This window comes from Nannospalax galili, unplaced genomic scaffold, assembly GCF_000622305.1.
Source record: "Nannospalax galili isolate Female #2095 unplaced genomic scaffold, S.galili_v1.0 scaffold690, whole genome shotgun sequence".
Taxonomy (NCBI): Eukaryota; Metazoa; Chordata; class Mammalia; order Rodentia; family Spalacidae; genus Nannospalax; species Nannospalax galili.
Genome location: NW_008329288.1, coordinates 3,025,148 through 3,048,571, shown reverse-complemented (window position 1 = coordinate 3,048,571; position 23,424 = coordinate 3,025,148). Strand labels below are relative to the sequence as shown.

Sequence of the window (23,424 nt, the reverse complement as noted above, 5' to 3'; positions counted from 1 at the left end):
GTTACTGAATATGTTAAAGCTGTAATGAAATGCTTCTAATCATGTGATTATTAAATTTAAAAAAATTTTAAAAATTAAAACTAAAAAACGAAAATCAGTTGATTGTAAATGTAACAGTTTATTTTTGAATTTTGAATTGTATTCCATTAATCTATGTCCTTGTACTAATGAACCTTTGTTGACTATTTGTTGTAGAGTGTTGTTAAAAGTAAATCCTATAATCTTTAAAAGATTATCTCAGCTGTTCTTGCTCTTACATTTTTGTAGGAATTTAAGGATGATCTTGCCAATTTTTACCAAAAAATAGCTGCAATTTGGAGGAAAATCTCATTAGTTCTGTAGATCAATTTGTAGACATCATCTGAACAATGATATTAGGTCTTCAAATACATGAACACAAGATGATTTTCCATTTATTTAGGTGTCCTTTAGTTTCTTTCAGTGTTTTTCCAGGTTTCAGAATATAAAATTCATTCTTATTTTGTTAAATTCATTACTAAGAACTTTATTCTTCTTGATCGTAATGTAAATTGAATCTTTAAGTTTTTGTTTATGGGCTGGGCATGCTGACGTATGCCTTTAGTCCCAGCAGTTGGGAGGCAGTGGCTGGCGGGTCTCTGTGCATTCAAGGCCAGCCTGGTCTAAATAATGAGTTCCAGGACAGCTGGGGTTACAGGGAGACCCTGTCTCAAAAAAACCAAAAAAAAAAAAAAAAATTTTTTTTTCCAGACTGTTCATCATAAGCATAGAAATGTAAGTTGGAGATTATAACTTGACTGTTATAATGTCCGGGTAGGTGTGGAAACTTAGGCCATAAGGCTTTTCTAGAAAATATGGTAGGAAATCGTCCTCTGTTTCTTCCATGCCATGCTACTTGTAGAAAGAAACAATCAGTAGACAGATATATCAAGAGGGTTCACAGTACTGCTGGCAGTTTTGTCACTCTTTGTACCTGGGCTTTTTAACAGGTTTATGATGAGTATCAGACAGGACTGGACACTGGATTCCAAGCTTTTTTAGCATTTCAGTCTGGAGTGGATCAAGAAGAAGACAAGAAAGAGGTATGTAGTGGTGCTGTTCCTGATGTTTTGTGAAGTTGGAAGCAATGTGCTGGATTCCAACACATTAAAATAATAAATTCCAAAGATTTTAAGTCATTATCAATTGTTTAAATTCTTTTCCAGGCTCCTAGGATTTCAGGTGCTTTAATGTGAAATCAAATATACGATCCAAGTAAATTTCTCTAGCTATATGTGTTTACCACCATAACTGAATATTTTAAATTAATGTTTCTCTCCCCCTTCAATTAAAAGTTAGTTTAAACTGACAGTTTTAAATCCTGGCTATGTGCACCAGCCTCAGATGTGAAACATTTTTCAAATTGCAGGTGTCTGTACCCAGTGCAGATATATTGAATCACTAGCAGAAAGGCTTTGGGGCATTTATGTTTTTCAAAACTGCCACTGGTGATGCATCTTCAATAACAAGAGTTTCAAATTAGGTTTTAAAGACTTTTTGTTTTTAAACAAAAAGGTCATATATCATCCTAGTATATCTATAGATATGCTAGCCCTTTGAGTAATGTGTCCTTAAAAGAGAGTGCATAAATCCAGAGGTATAAACAGATTATGCGCAGTGTAGTAGCACTTGCTTTTATTATGCTTGCCCCATTTACACGCGTGATTCCAATACACTTCATCCCTTCTGTGCTTCTCCTTATCATGTTTGGCTAGTCTTAGAGTGTGTTTTTGTGCTGTGATTCTAGCTTTGAAAAGTGAAATGGGCTGTCATTCTGTTATATAACAATATATTCCTTCTGGCCCTGCTTTTATGATACAATTTGAGAGCACAGAGTAAATATACATTGCACTGTATCAAATATAACCATTCCCTAAGTACTATTAACAAGTGGACTATATTTACTAAGTGTAAACTAATACTCTGATTTCTCTTCAGCTCATATAACTATTTTAGCATTTACTGAGGATAAAGTAAATTTGCTTTTTCACTGGTTATTAACAAAAAAGGTATGTGCTTGAAAGCATAAAATTTTTGTTGGGTATGTTGTTATAGCCTGACTTAGTCCCATGTAACTTTTGTATCTTATAGTTTTCTTCTCCATAGAATAAGAATATTTTCCTTCTTTGGAAAGTTCTCTGTAAATAGTCTTAATTTTAACTTCTTTGTTTTAGCGTCAAAAGCAATTCCTGAGACACAGAAGGCTTTTTATGGATATTGAGAGAGAACAAGTGAAAGAACAAAAAAGGCAAAAGGAACAAAAGAAGAAAATTGAAAAGTAAGTTCTTTGATTCTCATTCTGAGGCTTAAATTACCATTAAGATAATGTAATGCTTTCTAAGGCTAAAGGTTAGAAATCATAAGGTATGGGCTAGGATGTATAGCTCAGTGGATCAATCCCTAGCTGCTTCTACTCTAACATTCCCCCCTCTGAAGAGGTAACCCTAAAATCTTTTAAGGATTAGATGCAAGCTCCCAAATACTTTTGACATTTTTGGCCTTTGGAACAGAGTATGTTGCTTACAGTCCCAAGGACATTTTGACTTTTAGCCAAGAAACTGGCTACTGTTCTTTGGGGTCTTTTTAACTCAACTGCCTAGCCAATTCCTACCTCCTATTCTTGTCCCTGTTTTCCTTTTGAGAACTTTCCCTCCTGGTCCCACTGCATTCCAGTTTCGCTCAGTACTAGGTGTACATGATGCAGACAGTGATAAGGATTTCTTCTGTAGTGCAGAAGTGAGGGCACGGATTCACAAAACCATAGACCTAGGTTTTGATATGGCTGCTGTGAAGCAGAGACGAGTTCTCCTAAAACGGTGAGTGCTGAGGTTTGTTTGGGTGGGATGGTGCTGTTGAAGGACATCTGCTCTGAGATAAAAGAATGCAGAGGAACCTGGGCAGGAAGATTTCTGTGAGTTATAAGCTACCCTAAGGTAGAGCCAATCTCAAAAAGTCAAAGCAATAGCAAGAGACCAGAGAAGATAACGCCACTCAAGACACTAAACAAGATGCAAGGTTGTCTTGTAGGGTCACCCTAAGTCTGGGTTCAGCAACCTTGAGGACACTCAGCCTAGGGCCCTTAGTTATTTCAAACAATACATTTATTTCCTTTTTTGCTTTTCCTTTTTTTCTAACTAGTTTGGTTCACAATGTGGAAGATTTTGTTTTAATAGTGAAAACATGCTCTTTTTCTATTCCCATTTCTACAGAAAGGAAGGGAGGGAGAGACAGAGGGAGGGACAGAGGGATGGAGGGAGGACAGATCAGGCAATAGTTTTATGGTTTTGCCTTCTGATCCATAGTAGAAATAATCACTTTTAGCTGGATAAAATAATTGAAGATAGTGAACAGCTATGTTTTTGGATGTCTATGTATATATATTTTTTTTATTTCCCTTTTGAGACAGTCTCACTATGTAGGAACTCCCTATGTAGACCAAGCTGACCTCACACTTGCAGTAATCTTGCTGTCTCTGCCTCCCAGCTGCTAGAATTACAGGTGTGCACTACCATGTTCTACTTGTTTGAGGTCTTAAAATAGACAAGTTTTTACAGCAGTTTTAGAACCATAGAAATATTGAGGACCGACAGAGTTCCCATATATCTCCTGCCTCCAGACATGCACAGCTTCTCTCCACTGTTACAGTTTGTTACAATTGATGAACCTACAGCAGCATATTATTACCCAAAGTCTGTTGTATTCTTTACTGTTCACTCTTGGTGTGAAGTCAAGTATGTAATAATGAAATATATCCACACACATATGATAAAGAGTATTTCCATTGCCCTGAAAAATGCATGCTTTTCCTGTTGCCCCCTCCTTAGGCCCTCTCCTGGCTTACTCTACTGACTCTGTAGTGGTTTACCTTTTCTAGAATGCTGTGCTTTTCAGGTTAATTTCACATAGTAGTGTACATTTAAGGTTCTTCCATTCCTCTTTCATGGTTTGATAGCTTTAAAATTTTTTTTCTGACAGCTTTAAAAAAATTTATTGTGTGTGTGCATGCATTCATGGGGATCATGTGGGAGTCAGTTGTCGCTCTACCATAATGGGTCCCAGGGCTTGTGGCAGGTACCTTTACCAGCTGAGTCATCTCACCAGCCCAATAGCTGCTTTTTTCTTCGTTTTCTTTTTTTCTTTTCTTTTTTTTTTAAACGTTAAATAGTATTCTATCATGTGGATATGTCACTGTTTGAAGTTATCCTTTTACCGGCTGAAGGATGTCTTAATGACTCCTAAGACTTGGCAACCTTTGAATAAAGCTACTATAAAACTTGCTGTGCAAGTTTTTCTGCCGACGTAAATTTTCAGCTCATTTGGGTAAATACAAGGAGCTGATTTCTGGATCATATGGCAAGTATGCTTTAATTTTTTTATAAGAAACTGCCACACTGTCTTCCAAAGTGTAAGTTTTTTTGTTGTTGGTTTGTTTTTTTTCTTTGTCTTTTTGAAGCAGTATCTCCCTGTAGCCCCAGCTGCCCTGGAACTCTCTATGTAGTCCAGGCTGGCCTTGAACTCACAGAGATCCACCTGCATCTGCCTCCCTAGTGCTGGGACTACAGGTGTGCGCCACCACGCCCGGCTCCAGAGTGTAAGTTTTGAATTCCCTCCAGCAGTGATAATTCCTGTTGCTCTGCTTCCTTGTCAGCATTTGGTATTGCTGCATATTGATGTTTAGGCTCTGGCTGTTCTAATAGGTATATACCTAGAATAATGGTATCTCATTGTTTTAACTCTCAGTTCCTTGATGACATATGATGTGGAGCATCCTCTCAGTGCTTATTTACCATCTGTTTATATTCTTTGGTAATATGTCATTTCACATCATTGACTATTTTTAATTGGGTCTTTGTTTTCTTATTTTAAATTTAAGTGGGTTTTTGTATATGTTGAGTCAAAGTTCTTTCTCAAATCTTTTGAAGTATTTATTTTTCCGTCTGTGGTAGTTTTTTTTTTTTTTTTCATTCTTTTGACAATGTCTTTTTCAAAGTAAAAGTTTTTAATTTTAATGAAACCCAGTTTATCAGTTCTTTTTCATGGATTGTGCTTTCAGTGTTATACCTAGAGAATCATTGTCATAGCCTAACTCATCTACATTTTTCAACTCTGTTAACTTCTAGGAGTTAGACAGTTTTGTGTTTTATATTTGGCTTTATAATCCATTTTGAGGGTTTTTCTTTGTTCGGTTTGTTTGTGTAATGTTTTATTATTTTATGTGTATGAGTATATTGCCTATGTGTGTGAGTACACCCATGTCATGCAGTGCCTTCGGAAGTCAGAAGAGGGATTTAGATTTCTGGAACTGGAGTTATGGATGGTTGTTTAGCCACTATATGGGTGCTGGGAACCAAACCTCAGTCTTGGAACTTGGATCCTCTGCAAGAGCAAGTATTCTTAACTGCTGAGCCATCTCTCCATCCCGTCATTTGTTCTGTTTTGTTTTGTTTTCTTAAGACAAGGTCTCATGTAGCCCAGGGTGCTCTCAAACTCACTGTGTTGCTAAGGATGATTTTGAACTGCTAATCTTTTTGCTTCCACCTCCTGAATGCTGAGATTGTAGCTGGATCCCCTATGCCCAGTTTTGAGGTGTGTTTTTGTTTATTTGCTTTTTTTTGAAACGGGATGTTGTCCGGGATAACCTTGAACTCATGATCCTTCTGTTTCAGCCACCTAAGCACTGGAATTATAGATACGTACCATCATACTGTTGTATAGCACTATTCTTGGGGAGATATGATCTACTCACCCCAGATAAGGAAATGATGATATCAAATCCAGCTGTGTGAACCAGTGAGTTTATTGGGTCATTTATAGCAGTATGGGTGAGGGGTCACTTATAGGAGCAGTAATGACTCAAAGACAGCTGCATCACCAAAGCCCACCCTAGCATGGGTGACAGCTCATGAAAGCTGGAAGCTCACTACACAACTTGAAGGCAGTTTGACCTGTTGGAGAGAGTCTCTTCCAGGCAGCCCAGCTGGTCTGTGTCTCTTCTAAGGCAGCCTGGCTGGTCTCTTGTTTTTTCTAGGAAGCTCCACTGGTCTGACAGTCTTCTAGGCAGCTTGGCTTGTCTGAGACTTCTCTCTTGAGTTTTAGTCCTCCAGTCTCATTTGTGTTGGCTATCTTTTACCTCTCCATAAACTGATTCTTGAGAATCAGTTTGTCTGTGTCCATAAAATAACTTGCTGGGCTGGCTTTTGATTGGAATTATGCTAAATCTGCAGATAAAGTTGGAAAGAATTGTCATTTCAACAATACTTAGCCTTCCATTTCATGAGTTTAGTTTTCCTATGAGTTCATGCATCATAGTTTTGTTTTCCTTCTATAGATCTCATGTTTTATGACTTTATATATAGTTTTCACTTTTTCTTTAGTGGTAATGTCAATGTTTTTATTTGTTTGTTTTCTGAGACACTGACACAGCCCCAACTGACCTGGAACTCGCTCTGTAGACCAGGCTGGCCTGGATCTCACAAATCTGCTTGCCTCTGATCCCTGAGTGCTGGGATTAAAGGGCAAATGATAACATTTTTTTACATTCTGAATTTTATCTGTTTTTTATTGACATATAAGAAAGTGGCTTTTTACATTAACCCTGGTGTTACTATTAGTTCTAAGATTGGTTTATTGGTGATTCCTTTGGAATTTCTGTGTTGATAGATGATCATGCTATCTTTAAACAAAGCTCTATCCCAATCTATATGCGTTTTACTTCTTTTTCTTGTCTGATTGCATTTGCTAGGACTCCCAATACAGTGTTGAGAGGAAGTGGCTTGAGGGGGTATCATTAATTGTTTCTGATTTGAGCAAGGGAGCTTACAATTTCTTACCATTGAGTATGATCTTAGCTTTAATTTTTTTGTAGCGCATCTAGGGGCCAAAGGTGAATGTCAAGTGTCTTCCTCTATCATTCTCTCTGTTATTTTTTGAAACAGAATCTAGCGCTCAATAGTTGAGATGGGCTAGCCCCTAGATTCTGCCTGTCTCCATCCCCCAGTTCTGAGCTTACCACACCTGGCTTTTACATGGGTGTTGGGGGTCTGAACTGGAGGTTCTCATCCTTTCAGGCACTCTACCCGCTGAACAATCTCAGCTCTGATATGGGGTTAAAATACCTGTCTTCTGGTGTGATGCTAAAATTAAATGGACATGGTAGTATCTGACATTTAATAAAAATTACAGTTAAAAGTTGGTCACTGCCATGATAAAGTTTAATAAATAGAGGCAGACAGATGGAGACCTCAAAAATGCACTCATTATATAATACTAAAAGTGCAACAGGGGTCATCTAGGGCAAGGCTTCTTAAACTTTTTATTCTCACTACCCCTTTTTGTATGAGAAATCTTTATGCAGTTCCAGGTGTACAAGTATATAAGTATATATACAAATAAAAATTAACCGACAATGAATCATAAAGATATGTACTTTAAAACAGTTCTTTGATTTACTACTTCTTTATTAAAGAAAAAGGAAATTTACATACTAATGAAATGAATATGCTCATTTATTTTTAAGTAATTAAATCTTGCGTTGACTACTTGATCTTCACTGTGTAGAGGATCTTCATTGCTTTTCAGAGTTGATCAGTATTTTGATTTTTAATCATTAATTCTGAGAATGCACTTCATAAATACGTAGTACAAAATGACTGAAGTATGTTTAGGACACTTTTAGACATTGGTAGAAATTCTTTTCTAATCCCAAGCCAAAATGCATTTAATGAATTTTTTTTAATAAAGCTTAAATTAGTAATTCAAACAACAGTTTTTAAAATCAAACATGTCTAACATAAAACAATCAAGAGCAGTACTAATTATAGATGCTTAAATCCTACAGAATGATGTATGAAAATATTGAAAGTCTTCATTTTCTGTAATCACAACATCATGTTTCTATAAGGGTAGGAAACTTAGTATGTACAAAACTGAAATTCATATTATACAATGTTCTCAAATCAGAACTGAGGTATTTCGGGCAGTGTTCTTGGTGTTGCATGACACCAAGGTATGCCTTACACAGAACCAAGCATGTATACTGTAGGTTCAGAACCAAGGCAACAGTGAAGTTATGATGTAACACAAGGGAGTCCTGCCACAAACACTTTGAATTCATTGTGTGTTTGATTTTGAATTAATTTTTCTTTTCTAAAAAAAATTTTTTTTTTTTTAAATTTTATGGGGCTGGAGAGACGGCTCAGCAGTAGCTGCTCTTGTAGAAGGCCTGGAATCAGTCCCCAGCACCCACACAACAGCTAACAGTACTTCCTAACTCCAGTTTCAGGGGCTCGAACGGCATATTCTGACCTCCGCAGGCATTGCACAACACAGGTGCACTTACATATGTGCAGGTAATACACTCATACACATAAAATAAAAATAATAAAATATTTTAAACTTTATGAGTGTTTTGCCTGCTTATATGTAAGTGTGCTCCCTGCATCCAGTGCCTGCAGAAGCTAGAAAAGGGTGTCAGATTCCCAGGAACTGGAATTACTGACAGTTGTGAACTTCCGTGTGGGTGTTTGGAACTGAACCCAGGTCCTCCATAATTGCAGCCAGTGCTTTTAACTGCTGAGGCATCTCTCCAGCCCCCTTGAATTAATTTTTAATTACTAGGTATTCAGACACTTTTCACTGTTGCTAAATTTTTCAGCCCCTATATTCAATTAAAGCATCCTATATGGGACTGTGGCTAACAGTTTAAGAAATTGGCAGATTTAGAACCATAATAACCAAATTCCCACCATAAATTTTCAGGCTTGGTGTTGTCTTCCCTGTGCTGATGAACACAGGTGCTGTGGGAACACATGTAGTTCGATGTGATGGCAGTGTGAGTCTTGGCAAGGGGCACTGAGGGGCTCAGAAAACTGGCAGCTCTGATACCTACACAACCAGAGAGCTCCACTAAGATTGCCCAGCCCTTGTTTTTTGAGACAGGATCACACAGTATACCCAGACTGCCTGCCTATCCTCCCTCCCTCCTTTCTTTCCCTCCCTCTCTTTTTCTTTCCCTCCTCTTTCTCCTTCCCTCCCTCCCTTCCTTCCTATTCTGCTGTGGATCATACTCGGGGCTGTGTCTTGTATATGTTAGTCAAGCACTCAGCCACTGAGACAGGTCTGTTTTACTTCTTGTTATCTTCCTCCACTACCACCACCTCCTCCTCTTTTTTTTTTATTTTTTATTAAATATAAGGCTCTTCTCAGACTCCCTATGAGGCAAAGATGGCCTCGAACTCCTTATGTTCTTGCTTTCACCTCCCAAGTGATGGAATTACTTGAGTGAACCACCATGCCTGGCCCCTGTATTTCTTACTTTCAATTTTTTCATTAGTTTGACTCCTGGAAGCAGCATCTCTCATTGAATATCCTATTCCTTTTTCAGTAAAGGGTTCAAGAATACAGAGAACTTTATGTGACAGCCAGCTAGTGAGAATGGTTTCTTTTGAAGTATTTGTTATTTAGTCTATTCCTTTTATTTTCACATACTCCCCACACCCCAAGGTACATAGATGCTGACATCTAAAAGCTACCTTATAAAACATGTAACCAGGCGGGGTGTGTATATATGTATGTATGTATGTATGTATATGTGTATATGTATGTTGGACTAGGTTGGTGAATCATGGAAAAAAAATCCTTAAGAAGCTGTCTAGTGAAGTTTTTGGTAGAATTGTATGTAACTATTTCAAGGATCTTTTTGTTTTCTTGAGGCAGGGTCTAATATAGTCCACACTGGCCTTGAACTCACTAAGTAGTTGAGGATAACCTTGAACTCCTGACCCTCCTACCTCTACCTCTACCTCTCAAGTGCCGGGATTACAGGCATGTACCATTATGCCCTCTTTATGTGGTGCTAGGGATTGAATCCAGGGCTTTGTAAATGCTAGGCAGGCAATCTACCACCTGACCTACATCCCTAGCCTAGACCTTTATATTCTTAATGTTTTTTTAGAACTGTAGTTCTGTACAATCTCTTTGTATAACAACTTCAGAAAGTAAGGAGGGCTCTGAGGAAGTTCATATTATCTGTGCCAGATTTATCTTACACTACTCAATCTATTAGCCATAATTATGATTTTAATCTATGTAAAAGATCTTTCAATGCTATAGTGCCCATACATAAGCACTTTATGGGTTTGTTAGGTTAAAGACAGAATAGAAATGTATTTAGCTCTGTTCATGTAACTGAAGCTAATACACCTTTCTTGTTGGTATTGATGTCTAACTTAAATCTTATGATATGCTAGCTCATGGCATAGTCACTGGGGTGCTTTTCTTTAGCAGTATTTCTGACGTTTTAAAACTCTTCTGTTAAGGCTTTTATTTTATTTCTGTTTTCTACTGGATAATCTTTTTACTCCCCTTAGATTTATACTCTTAACTTTATAAAAATATGAAAGTCTTTATTGTTTAACAGATGATATCAGTAGACTTAAAATCATATTGTTAGCAAATAATTAAAAATTATCTTTTGCTTTTTCCTTGTTGAAGAAACTAAATATTTATACTTTCTTTGTGTGGAGGTTATATGATTTAGCTTGAAGGCAAAAAAACTACTTTAGCAGCGTTCCAAAATAATCATGGGTCTGTTTTGTAAACAGGAATTGATACCACCTTCTTTTTATCCAATTGTAAGAATTAAATAGTATGGTTTTCATCCCATTAACAGCTATTTATTGGGCTTTTAATTGGTAGACGTGTAGATTTCCAAGATACAAGAAACAGAAAACATGATAACAGTCTTCACGGAACCTACTAGGTAGCTTTGACTAATGGGGAAGCAGATAAATAGTAGATCATTATAATGTCTTATATAAAGTGTTACAAGACAGTACAGCATGTATGTTCAAGTCACAGCTCTGCTACCTATGACCTGAATGACTAACCTCTGGAATCCCTAGTTTCTTTTTAAATGAGGATAATAATATATGCATTGTAAAGTTGCTTGTGAGAATTAAATAAGATATGTAAATGTGCTTAACATGGAATCTGGGTATAGTACATGCTTAACAGATGTTGCTGCTATTATCATTGGGGGGGGGTAAAGAATATGTGGGAGCACAGAAACTGTGTTTTGAAACTAAAATTGAGGGTGGCAGAAAGAAGGACAACTGCCTGAACTAGGTATTGAAGAATCACTAGCAATAGTATAAGACAAGGAATTTGATTGGGGAAAGAAAAGATAGAAATTCTAGGTAAAAGGACTGGCATTGCAAAAGCAGCAGTTCATAAGAGAACATGGCATTTCTGATATGATCAGAGCTAAAGGAATGGCAGGCTTCGAGCTTTCAGAACTAAAGACAAGATCATAAAGAGCTTAGTGCGTCAGAAGGAAGTTGTACTTTATCCTGAGAACAGTTAGGAGCCCAATTAGAGGCATTGTGGGAATAGATAAGACTAAATGTTAGGAGGTTGCTGAAATGAAACAAGAGAGTGAAATTAATTTTAAAACCTTATATGTTAAGCCCCTACTATGGGTCAGTTGTCCTATACTGATTATCATGTTTAATTGATTCAACCATCCTTCAAGGTAGGAGTAACTACCAAAGCTTATAGTGTGTTAGACATAACTTTTAATACTTTAAAGACATTAGCTCATTTACTCATTTTAGTGATTTTTAAAATATATTTATTTATTTATATGTGTATGAGTGTACTGGCTGCATGTATGTAAGTGCACCCATGTCATGCAATGCCCAAGGAGGTCAGAAGAGGCGTCGGATTCCCTGAAACTGAAGTTAAGGTTGGTTGTTAGCTGCGATGTTGCTGCTGAGAACTGAACCCAGGTCTTTTGCAAGAGCAGCTGGTGCTATTAACTGCTGAGCCATCTCTCCAGCCCCCACTTTTGTGACTTTTATACAGTATATTTTATTATTTTTATTTTAAAGATGAGAAAATGAGCCCTAGAGAGGTAAGTGATTTGCCTGATATAAAGATTACATAGCCAGTGGCAAAACTAGGACTTAATCCCAGATTTTGCCCTGTTACCTTTTAGAAGTCTTTAACAAGGCCAAAGTATCAAGGAATAGAAAACAGTTTTAAGAGAGGGGAATTAAAGGATGAGTCCTAGATCCATAGCTTCTGCTACCTGTCAAGTGAGGTTCTATTACACAGACTTACTAAGAAGGAGGTGCAGGTAGAGAGTAAGTTTAGATAGGAGCATGTAGACTTGAGATACTTGAAAGAAAATCCAAGCCGAGTCCCAGTAGGAAATATTATTATTATTACTATTATTATTTTCATCATCATCACTGGAAATGGGGGTCCCATGTAGTCTAGATTGGTACTCACTGTATAACCAAGATATCAGACTCACTATATAACCAAGGATGACCTCCTTGAACTTGATCTTCCTACCTCCATTTCCTGAGTGCTAGGATTACAGGTATGTACCACCATGTTTTGGTTTTTATGCTGTATTGAACTTTGTACATGCTAGGCAAGCATTCTACTAACTGAGCTACATCCTCAGTCCTTGTTAAATTATTCTTAATAGTGATTTCTAAAATTGCTGAGAAAAAATACTTCTAGAACTAAGGAATAAGAGACAGAAAAAGGTTGAACAGAAAAACAATATCAGCAAGCAAAGATTTAGACTGTGCTAGGATAGACTAATTCGCATGTCAAAGAGGCAGATTTTTTTTTTACAACTTGGAAAGTTATTTTTATTTTCTAAATATTTTATTTTATGTGTATGAGTGTTATGCCTGCATGTAAGTGCACCTGTGTCATGCAGTGCCCATGGAGGTCAGAAGAGGACATCAGATTCCCCTGGAACGAGTTATGGACATTTGTTAGCTGCTGTGTGGGTGCTGGGAATCGAACCTGGGTCCTTTGCAACAGCAGCCAGTGCTTTTAACCACTGAGCCATCTCTCCAGCTCCCAAGATGTTTTTTTCTAAGAGCATCTTTGTCACTACTGAATAAACTTGTTTCTTCATCTTAGAACAGAATTTCTTTTATTTGAACATATTAATGTTGGCAAGTTTCTGTGATTACTTAGGAAGAAAATCCAGGGAGATAAAAGGTAGTCCTCATTTTTGGTTCTAGGTCCACATTAATTTAACTTTGTAAAGGATGTATTATGGTTTTTATATATGGAAGAGGACTGAGTTACAAGAAGAGTTTATGGGTTGTTTCCTAGATTATAGAAAGATATTTTTATTTTATTTATTTATTTATTTTTTGATCTTTTTGAGACAGGGTCTCCCTTTAGCCCCAACTTTCCTGGAACTCACTATGTAAGCCAGGCTGGCCTTGAACTCACAGAGATCCGCCTGCCTCTACGTCCTGAGTGCTGGGATTAAAGGCATGCACCACCATGCCCGGCTATATTCTTTTACATACAGTTTCACAGTGATATCGTTTTCAGGATTCTCTTCAGAAGTGTAATATTGGTATCTAGTTGTTTAGTTGTACACATATCCATTGTATTAAGTTTATAAACCAACTTGCAGTTTCTTGCATTCTTACCTCTTTTATTGAAACTCTAATGCTAGTTTCAGAATATGTTTTAGTATTACCAGAGAAATTATATAATAGTATTCACACCATTCTTCTGACCTCTAGTTTCTATAACATACCAGTAAGGGGTATGTTTGCACAAGAGGCTTTGAAAACATTAGAGAAGAATAGAAACTAGTTTATAAAGTAATTGTTTATCTATCAACCTTCTTAGCACTACTAGTTTAGACTTAGATTTTCCCTTCTGAAAATACTGTATGGTAGTTATTCCTGTCTTAAGAATTCTGACCGAGGCTATGGACTCTATTCCTAAGAAAATACCTTTGAGCTATCCAATGGAGATGTCAAATCAATAGGTAGATAACCAGCTTTGAATCTTAGGGACATAATCTATGATAGAGCTGTAGCTTTGTGAGTTACAGATGACTGAAGATAACTAAAGTAGAGGGACCTAGGTTAAGTCACTTGAGGAGCAAATATGAGAAAGGAAAATACCTAGTATTGATCTCTGAGGAGATGGGCTTGCCAGGGAGAGAAGGATGGATCCAGAGAGGTATGTGAAGAAACCAAGCAAAAAAAAAATGTGTCACAGAGGGTGAGAAAGAGAAAATTTTCAAGAAGGAAGGAGTAGTTGACAAGAGGTAAGTAAATAAGGACAGAAAAATGCTCTGATGAGTTGTTTCCCAGATTGTAGAAATAAATTTTTATATACAGTTTCACAGTGATGTCATTGTTTTCAGGATTCTCTTCAGAAGTGTAATGTTGGTATCTAGTTGTTTAGTTGTGCAAACATCCAGTATATTGAGTTTATAAACCAACTTGCAATCTCTTGCATTCTTACCTCTTTTATTGAAAATCCTCAACCTTTTCTTCATTATTCTTCCCCAGCAGAACCTTTTTAGACATTTTCCCTACGCCCCCCCCCCTAAAATTTTAATTCACAGAATGCATTTCTGTTTATGTACTGTGGCTTTTGGAAGGGCCATAAACTATTATAATAGCTAAGATTTTTTTTTGTCCCCTTAAAGAGAGCTGTTTTCCTGGAGTGTGAACCTTTAAGCTGTGTTCAGAGTGAGTGAGGTAAGTAGAATTAAAGACAGAAGTTGAGGTGACTTGAGATGTTTGACTGAGGAGAAGGATACCTGTGAGGAGGCAGGGAGCTAATTACATCAGTTCTGTCACTAGTGCCCAATGTCAACCCTTGAAAAACAATGCTGAAGTGTTGTTTCGTTAGCTTTTAGCTTATTATATAGAGAAGTATGCTAGTATGAAATAACTTCATATGAAATTGTTTATGCTACTGTTTGTAGGGCCCAAACTCACACACAGTTTGAATTGGGTGCTGTTCTTTTCTATTGTCATTCACTTGGCTGTGTTTACATTTCATCATTGAAAAACCTCAATTTGTTTCATTAGATTTGCTTTTTTGACAATGTCAGGAGTTATTGAATGTAACAAATATGAATGGCCTCAAAGTTGTCTTTTAAAAATATATTTATTAATTCTTTGAGAATTTCATACAATGTATTTTTATCATATTCAGCCCCAACTCCTCCCCCTAACTCCTCTTAGATATACCCCCAACTCCTTATCCCCCTCCAACTTGGTGTCCACTTTTTAAAAATAAACCACTCCAATTTGTCCTGTCCATATATTCCTGGGTGTGGGGCCATCCACTGGACCATGGTCCACCTACCAGGAGCTGTACTCTTAGTGAAAACTGACTGTCTCTCCCCCAGAAGCCATCAACTGTCATAGCTCTTCAGTTAGGAGCAGGAACTCATGAACCCCTTCCCATTCCATGCTAGAATGTTGACTGGCTTGATTTGTGCCAATCTTGTGCAGGCAACCACAGCTGCTGTGAGTGCATGAGTGCAGTGGCCCTGTCATGTCCGAATGACACTGTTTCACTCTGATCCTCCTCAACTACTGTCTCTTACAATCTTTCTGCCCTTTTCTGCAGTGGTCCCCGAGCCTTGGGGAGGAGTGTGGTATAGAAGTTCCATTTATGACTGAGGACTCCATTGACATTTATGCTCTACACATTGAAGAATCCAGGAAACCAGAAAAGGACTATTGATGGGGAGGGGGGAGAAAGAGCTTAAAGAAGTGGGGAGAGTAGAACATGATGATATCATGGGGAACAATGGGGAGGAAGGTTTAAGTGGGAAGAAGGATGGAAGGGTAGGCCAGAAGAGGGGACTGAGGGAGGAATTACTAACACTAAGGATGTCTGAAAAAGCAATATGGAAACCTATTTTATAAGTGTTTCATTGGAGTTACTGTACACAGGGGATTATGCTCATCCCAGGAGCTATAAGTTGCCAAATAAAAAGCCCAGTGCCAGGTGTGGGATCCCTCCCCTTGACTTGTTGGGTAGAGTTGTCCCAGATACCCCCCCAAACAAACAGGTTATTGTCATTGTTCTTGCTTGCCCACCAGAACTTGATAGCAAGAACCTATCACTGAAGACACCACAAACATTGGTCACAGACATGAGGAAATCAAGTTGGTATTGACCAAGAAGCTTCCTTCTTGCTGCCTAGTTTTCATAGTACTGGAAGATGCTGTACAGGCTGCTGGGGAAAACTTTGGTTCTCAATTCCCTTATCCTGCTATGAACTACAATAATGACCAGTGTGGAAAGAATTGTCCATGGGAGTAATAGTGGCACAAATATTATGAGGGTAACCAACCACTTTCTGACTGGATTTAGGCATGCTCCACTGGAGGAAACATGTGCCTGGTACTATAAATCTGGCCAAGAACCCATGGTTGGGGAGATCGTAGGCCCCAGGGGTGAACCTGCTACTATTATTCTGCTAAATAAGTTTAGTTTCAAATTCATATTTTTTTCTACCCATAGATCTTTTCTACCCAGCTCTCAGACCTTGTCAGATAAGTTTCTTTGTGCTGGAGATGGTGGTTAACAAAGTTCTTTATGTTTTTAGATGCTTAGTCAAAAACACCTGTGATCTTAGGCTTATCTTTAAGTTTTGCATTTTTAATCTTTTCCTCACATTCTCTAGCTTATGTTAAGAGAGCACCATGACATATATTTTAAAGTCAGTTGTGATCTGTGTATGTGCCTGTGTTGGCCTTTTTCCACATCACCTTTCTCACATTCCCGGTAGACTGCCTTATATGCCTTTAAATCTTGATCTTTACTGGTATAAAAAGATATCCCAGGTTGCAATAATGAAATTTCTCACCTCTACTCTATTACAGCTTTATCTTGCATTTCAGTTTCAGTCATACCATAAAAACTGTTTTTATGCTCTTTGAGAAATACTCAATTTAGATTTATAGAGGTAGCTCAGGAAATGTGGGAAGGTAATTGTAAGAAAAATCCTTGTTTAAACTGGCCTGTTCCTCTCTTCTGGGGGTAGCTAATGATTAGCTGTCAGAATGTAGATGGATTTGGTTCTTCCACATCTACCACATCCTTGACTGTTTTTCTCGTGCCTGATTCTTCAGCTTTTGTAGAATTTCTTCTAGACTTTACATTTAATCTAACAAAATGAAGGCTTTAATTCCCTTGGAGTTGACAGTCTGTCACTGACCAGAGGCCTAGAATTTAGCAGCTATGCTTTATTCAAGAAGCGTGAGTATGAATTTGCCTCATGATGTTCTTCAGAAGATAATCTCATCTGTTTTAAAGTATTTTTTTTATTTTATTTTATTGGTGTTCTATGTACTTCTTGACTCTCTATAGCTATATCTTTCCATAACTTAGGGAAATTTTCTTCTATAACCCTGTTGAAGATCTGACCAGTGCCATTGACATGAGATCCATCTCTTTCCTACATACCTATGATGTGTAGATCATGTCTTTTCATCATGACCCACATTTCCTGCATATCACTTTCCTGTTTTTATTTATTTATTTATTTATTTATTTATTTTTTGCTAACAGCGTGTATTTATCAGTTCTATTCCTGAATCAGCCATATTTCCTTTTTTTTTCTTTTTGGTCCTGGTGATTGAACCCAGGGCCTAGTGTGTGGTAAATATGCATTTTACCACTGAGCTGTACCTCTAGCAAATCATTTAATTATGTTTTTTCATTGTTTTTCTTCTCATTGTGATGCTCATTTTCTCGCTAGTTGTAATTAGAGATTTGAGTAGATAAAATTCATTGATGTCCAATAAATTGTTCAAATTCAAAGTATGAAAGTTGATGTTTTATGTGTGTGTGTGTGCACATGTATTTCTGTGTGTGTGCATATGTAGGCCAGAGGTATACATCAGGTATCTTTCTTATTTCCTTTCCACCTTATTTTTTAAAAGGTTTTTTTAATGACTGTTATGCCTGCGTGTATGTAAGTGCACTTGTGTCCTGTAGTACTTGCAGAGGACGGAAGAGAGTATCAGATCCCCTAGAACTGGAGTTATGGACAGTCAATAGCCACCATGTGGGTACTGGAATTCTTCTGCAAAAGCAGCCAGTGCTCTTTAACTGCTGAGCCATCTCCAGCCCCCTCCATCTTATTGAACTTGGAGCTCACCGTTTCAGCTGGCCAGTGATCTTGAGGATCTACCTGTCTCTGCTTTGCCAGCAGTGGGGTTTTTGCCACTGAACCTGGCTTTTTCATGAGTGTTGAGGATCCAAACTCAGGTCTCCATGTTTGCATGGCAATCACTACTGACTGAGCCATTTCCCCAGCACCAAATGTTATGTTTTAACACATGTAACGTATAACGCCACCACCAGTCATGACCGTAAACCTACCCTTCATTCTCAGAACTTTTTTTATGCCATTTGGTAGCCTATTCTGCACCTTCTGCTACCCCTTCTCCAAGCAACACTGGTTTGCTTTTTGTATGATAGATTATTTTGTATTTTTTAGAATTATATTGAGGCATACTTTTGAGATATGTTGGTTTGGTTCCAGACCACTGTAGTAAAGTGAATATCACAGTAGTCACCCAAATTGTATTCCAGTATATATAAAAGTTATCTTTATAGTATACAGTAGTCTGTTAAACATGTAATAGCATTGTATCTTAAAATATATAAGAATATACTTTAATTAAAAATACTTTATTAGCTGGGTGTGGTGGCACACGCCTTTAATCCCAGCATTCGAGATGCAGAGGCAGGCAGATCTCTGTGAGTTAGAGGCAAGCCTGGTCTATATGAGTTCCAGGCCAACCAGGGCTACATAGGGAGACCCTTTCCCAAATTAAAAACAAAAAACAATCATCTGAGCCTTCAACAAATCATAATCTTTTTGTTGGTAGAGTATCTTGTCCCTGTGTTGGTGGCTGCTGACAGATCAAAATGATGGTTGCTGAATGTTGGAATGGCTACAGCAATTTCTTTGCCTTTTCTTTTTTATTTTGAGACAGAGTCTCATTCACTCTGTAGTTCAGGCTGGCCTGCAACTTCTTGTATAGCTCAGACTAGCCTTGAGCTTGCAATCTTCTTGCCCTAGACACCCAAGTCACCACACTTAGCTAACAGTTTCTTAGAATAAGATGGAATAACACAAATTGATTCTTCCTTTCATGAAAGATATCTCTTTAGTATACAGTGCTGCTTGAAAATAGAACTTTTTTCAAAATTGGAATCAGACTGGGACTATTGCTCAGCTCAATTATAGAGTGCTTGCCTAGCTGATGTGAGGCCCCAGGCTCGATCTCTAGTATGAAAAAAGGAGGAGGAGAAGGAGGAAAAGGAGGAGGGGAAATTACAAGTGGAAGAGGAAGGAGAAGCATCATCATCATCATGAGTTTGACCCCCTGCCTGGGCTACATAGTGAGATCCTGTTTTAAAGGAATCAGTCTTCTTAAACCCTGCTGCTGCTTTGTGAACTGAGTTTATATATTCTAAATCCTTCTTTTCTTTTCAGCTGTATTCATAGCACCTTAAACCTGAATAGATTCCATATTAAGAAAACATATGTTTTTGTTCATCTATTAGAAGCCCCTTCTGATCTGTTAAAGTTGTATCATGAGGTTATAGCAAGTCATTCAGATACTCAGGCTTCACTTCAAATTCTAGTCTTATTATGCCTTCCATGATCTGCTGTTAATTTTTCTGCTTAAATCTTAGACCCCTAAATGTCAACCACAAAGTTTGGCATTAACTTCATCTAAGATTTAGGTAATAACACTCTGTCCTTCTCCCAAGAATAGTTGGTTCTTATTGGTGAATCTTTTCCAGAATGTTTACAATTAACTTTGCCCAGATCCAGTAGAAGAGTCACTATCTATGGCAGCTATGGTCTTACAAAATATATTTCGTATACAGTAAGACTTAAATTTGAAACTCTTCCTTGAACTCTATGTTGTAAAGAGTGGTATTGTATTAGGTATGAAAACAACATTGATCTCTTCATACATCCCTAATGGAGTTCTTGGGTCTCCAAGTGCATTATCAACAAACAGTAATATTTTCAAAAGAATCCTTGTTTGTTTTCTCTAAGAAGTACTTCTCAATAGTGAGCTTAAAATATTCAGTAAATAGACTGGGGATATAGCTCACTTGATAGACTGGTTGCCTAGCATACATAAAGCCCTGGATCTGATCTGTAGTACCACATGATGGTAAACAGAGCATGATGGTGCATACCTATAATCCCAGCACTCTGGAAGTGTAAACAGGAGGATCAGAAATTTATGGTCACCTTGGTGCCCTGGTTAGCCTTAATTGTTAGCTTGACACAGCCTAAAGTCATCTGAGAAGAGAAGCCTCAATTGGGCATAACTGTAAGGGATTAATTTGATTATTAATTGATGTAAAGTGCCCACCCCACTGTGGGTGGCAGTGTTCCTTGAACAGATAGGTAGTTCTGGGTTATATAAAAAGCTAGCTAAGCGTGAGCCAGAGAGGAAGCCAGCACGCAGTGCTCCACCATGGTTCCTGCCTGCAGGTTCCTAATTCCAGCGCTGAGTTCCAGCGCTGACTTTTCTCAGTGATGAACTGTGACCTGGAATTGGAAGGTGAAATAAACCCTTTCCTCTCCTACATTGCTTTTGGTCAAGGAATTTTATCACATCAACAGGAAACTTGAACACTCAGCTACATAGCAAGTTCCAGCCCAGCCTGGGATACATGAAACTGTCACAAACTTTTTTTTTTTCTAATAAACAATATTATAAATGGGTATTTTGTTATCTAGGCTTTGTTCTATTTAGGACACAAGTGAAGTAGGCGTAATATAATTTTAAAGATCCCTAGGATTTTCATATTGGGAAATGAGCATTGGCTTTAACTTAATGGTGCATTAGCCCCTAAACAGATAGCCCTTCTATCCTTTGAAGCTTTGTAGGCAGGCACTGACTTCTCTACTTTAGCAATAATAGTTCTATATATTGTCTTCTTCAATAAAGAGCTGTTTTATGTATATTTAAGATCTGTCGTTGAGTGTAGCCACTTTCATCAGCTAACTAAATCCCCTGGGTAATTTGCTATAACTTCCACGTCAGCAATTGCTGGTCTGCCTTGTATTTTTTATGTTGTAGATATTGTTTCATTGCTTAAACCTCATGAACTAACAAGCTCTGCTAATTTTATACTTTGTCTGTTTAGCTTCCTCAGTTCTCCCAGCATCAGACAATAAAGACAGTAAGGGCCTTGATCAGGGTTAGACTTTGGCCTGATTAGAATGTTCTGGCTGGTTTGATTTGCCATCTGCATTACTAAAAATGTCTCCCTATCAGCACTCAATCCATTTCATTTACTTGTCATTCATGTGTTCACCGTAATAGCACTTCTAGTTTCCTTCAAGAACTTTCCCTTTGCATTTATAATTTCGCTCTTGCCACAGGAGATCTAGCTTTTTCAGTCTTTTCTTTTGGAATATCTTCCTCACTGGTGATTAATTGTTTCTCACTTTTGTGATTTAAAATGAGAGACATTTGACCAATCCATCACTTTAACATGCAGAGATCATTGGCGGGCTATCAGTTGTCCTAATTTCACAATTGTGTGTCAGGAAGTAGAGAAACCTGAGGAACAAGAGAGATGGAAACATCTGGTCTGTGGAGCAGACAGTTTTTGATTGTTTAACATCTTATATGGATGCTATTTGTGACATTATGAAACAGTTGTAATAGTGATACCAAAAATAACTGATCACTGATCATCGTAGTAGGTATAGTAATAGTGAGAAGTTTGAAATATTGGAAGAATTAAAATGTGGCACAGAGACACAAAGACAGCATATGCTATTGGAAAAATGGCATTGATATACTTGCTTGACACAGATGCCATAAACCTTCAATTTCTTTAAAAACGGTAACTGTAAAGCACAATAAAGCAAAACACAATAACCATAAAACAAGGCATCTCCTGTAAATGGAATCATGCAGTGTGGACTGTTTTGCATTCTGCTACCTTGACTAAATTGGATTAGTTTGTGATTTGCTGGATGGCACTGATCTAACACTGGAGTAGCTAGGTTTGAGCTGTGTTTTAATAAAATGGTTCCAGAGGGGCAGGAGTCCATCGTGGTGGGGAGGCATGGCAGCAGAGGTGGCTGGCGGAGGAGCGAAAGTTAGGCTCTACATCTTCAAGCAGGCATAGGACCAAGAACTAATTTTTTTTTTTTTTCGGTCTTTTAGAGACACAGTCTCCCTGTAGCCCCAGCTGTCCTGGAACTCACTATGTAGACCAGGCTGGCCTTGAACTCACAGAGATCCACCTGCCTCTGCCTCCCAACTTTATTTTTAATTTTTTAATGATTTGTATCTTCTTCCCTCATGGTTAGACTGGCTTAATATCATCAATTTTATTAATCTTTTCAAAAACGTAACTTTTCATTTCAGTACTTTTTCAATCACTTTTGTTTTTCATTTTGACAATTCTGTTTCAGCTCTATATTTTCTTTATTCTTTTTAAAAAATATTTTACCTATTTTTATTTCGTGTGTATGCATGTATTGCCTGCATGTGTGTAAAATGCACTCATATTGTGTAGTGCTGACAGAGGACAGAAGAGGGCGTTGAATCACCTGGAACTGGAGTTAAGATGGTTATTGGACTCTATGTGGGTGTTGGGATTTGAACCTGCATCCTCTGCAAGAACAGCCAGTGCTTTTAACTGCTGAGCCAACTCTCCAGCACCTATTTCTTTTTTTCTTTTTTCTACTTTTTTTTTTTTTTTTTTGGTCTTTTTGAGACAGGGTCGCCCTGTAGCCCCAGCTATCCTGGAACTCACTATGTAGACCAGGCTGGCCTTGAACTCACAGAGATCCACCTGCCTCTGCCTCCCGAGTGCTGGGATTAAAGGCCTGCGCCACCACGCCCGGCTTTTTTACATTTAAATAAATAATTTATTGAGAATTCCATACATGCATATAAGGTGTTTTGATAAAATCCACACCCACTCCCTCCCCCTTCAACTCCTCCCATATCTACCCACCACTTTTTTCTGATAACTTCATGTATTCTTTCTTCTTCTTTGATTTTTTTTTTTTTAAATGGGGCTTTTGGCTACACTAACATTCCCCCCTCTGAAGAGGTAACCCTAAAATCTTCTAAGGATTAGATAAAAGCTCCCAAGTGTTTTAGACATTTTTGGCCTTTGGAACAGAGTATGTTGCTAAGCGGCCCAAGGACATTGTGAGTTTTAACCAAGAAAACTGGCTACTTTTCTTGGGGTCTTTTTACCCTAAATGTCTAGCCAATTCCTACTTCCTATTCTTATCACACCATCCTCTGAAGAGGTTACCCAAATTGCCAATAGGGAATCGGGATGCAGACCACTCTGGCTTCTTCCACAATGAACAGGGGACTCAGGGTGAGGCAATTGGAGTACCCTTTTAGTAGGTCTATCTAAAACACTCTCAAATTTCATAACTCTTATCTGTATGGGGAAAAGAAAGTCCTTGAATCATGACTAGGAGATGTGAAGGAGAAGTAAAGGCAGGAGTAATTAGCATTGCAAGTTCTATACAGGGAACTCGAAAAAAGGCAGAACAGGGCACTTTTCAAA

At 37.9% G+C, this 23,424-nt stretch overlaps 1 protein-coding gene across 6 annotated transcripts in view; it reads left to right on the top strand.

The window, feature by feature from the left end:
* Ccdc15 (coiled-coil domain containing 15) overlaps window positions 1-23,424 on the top strand; it is an 84,956-nt gene that overhangs the window by 48,656 nt on the left and 12,876 nt on the right. For all 6 annotated transcript variants that reach the window (XM_029564483.1, XM_029564500.1, XM_029564494.1 and 3 more), the window contains 2 exons: window positions 969-1,061; window positions 2,193-2,296. In XM_029564483.1, coding sequence (XP_029420343.1) covers window positions 969-1,061; window positions 2,193-2,296 — 197 coding nt within the window. The remainder of the gene's footprint in view (window positions 1-968; window positions 1,062-2,192; window positions 2,297-23,424) is intronic.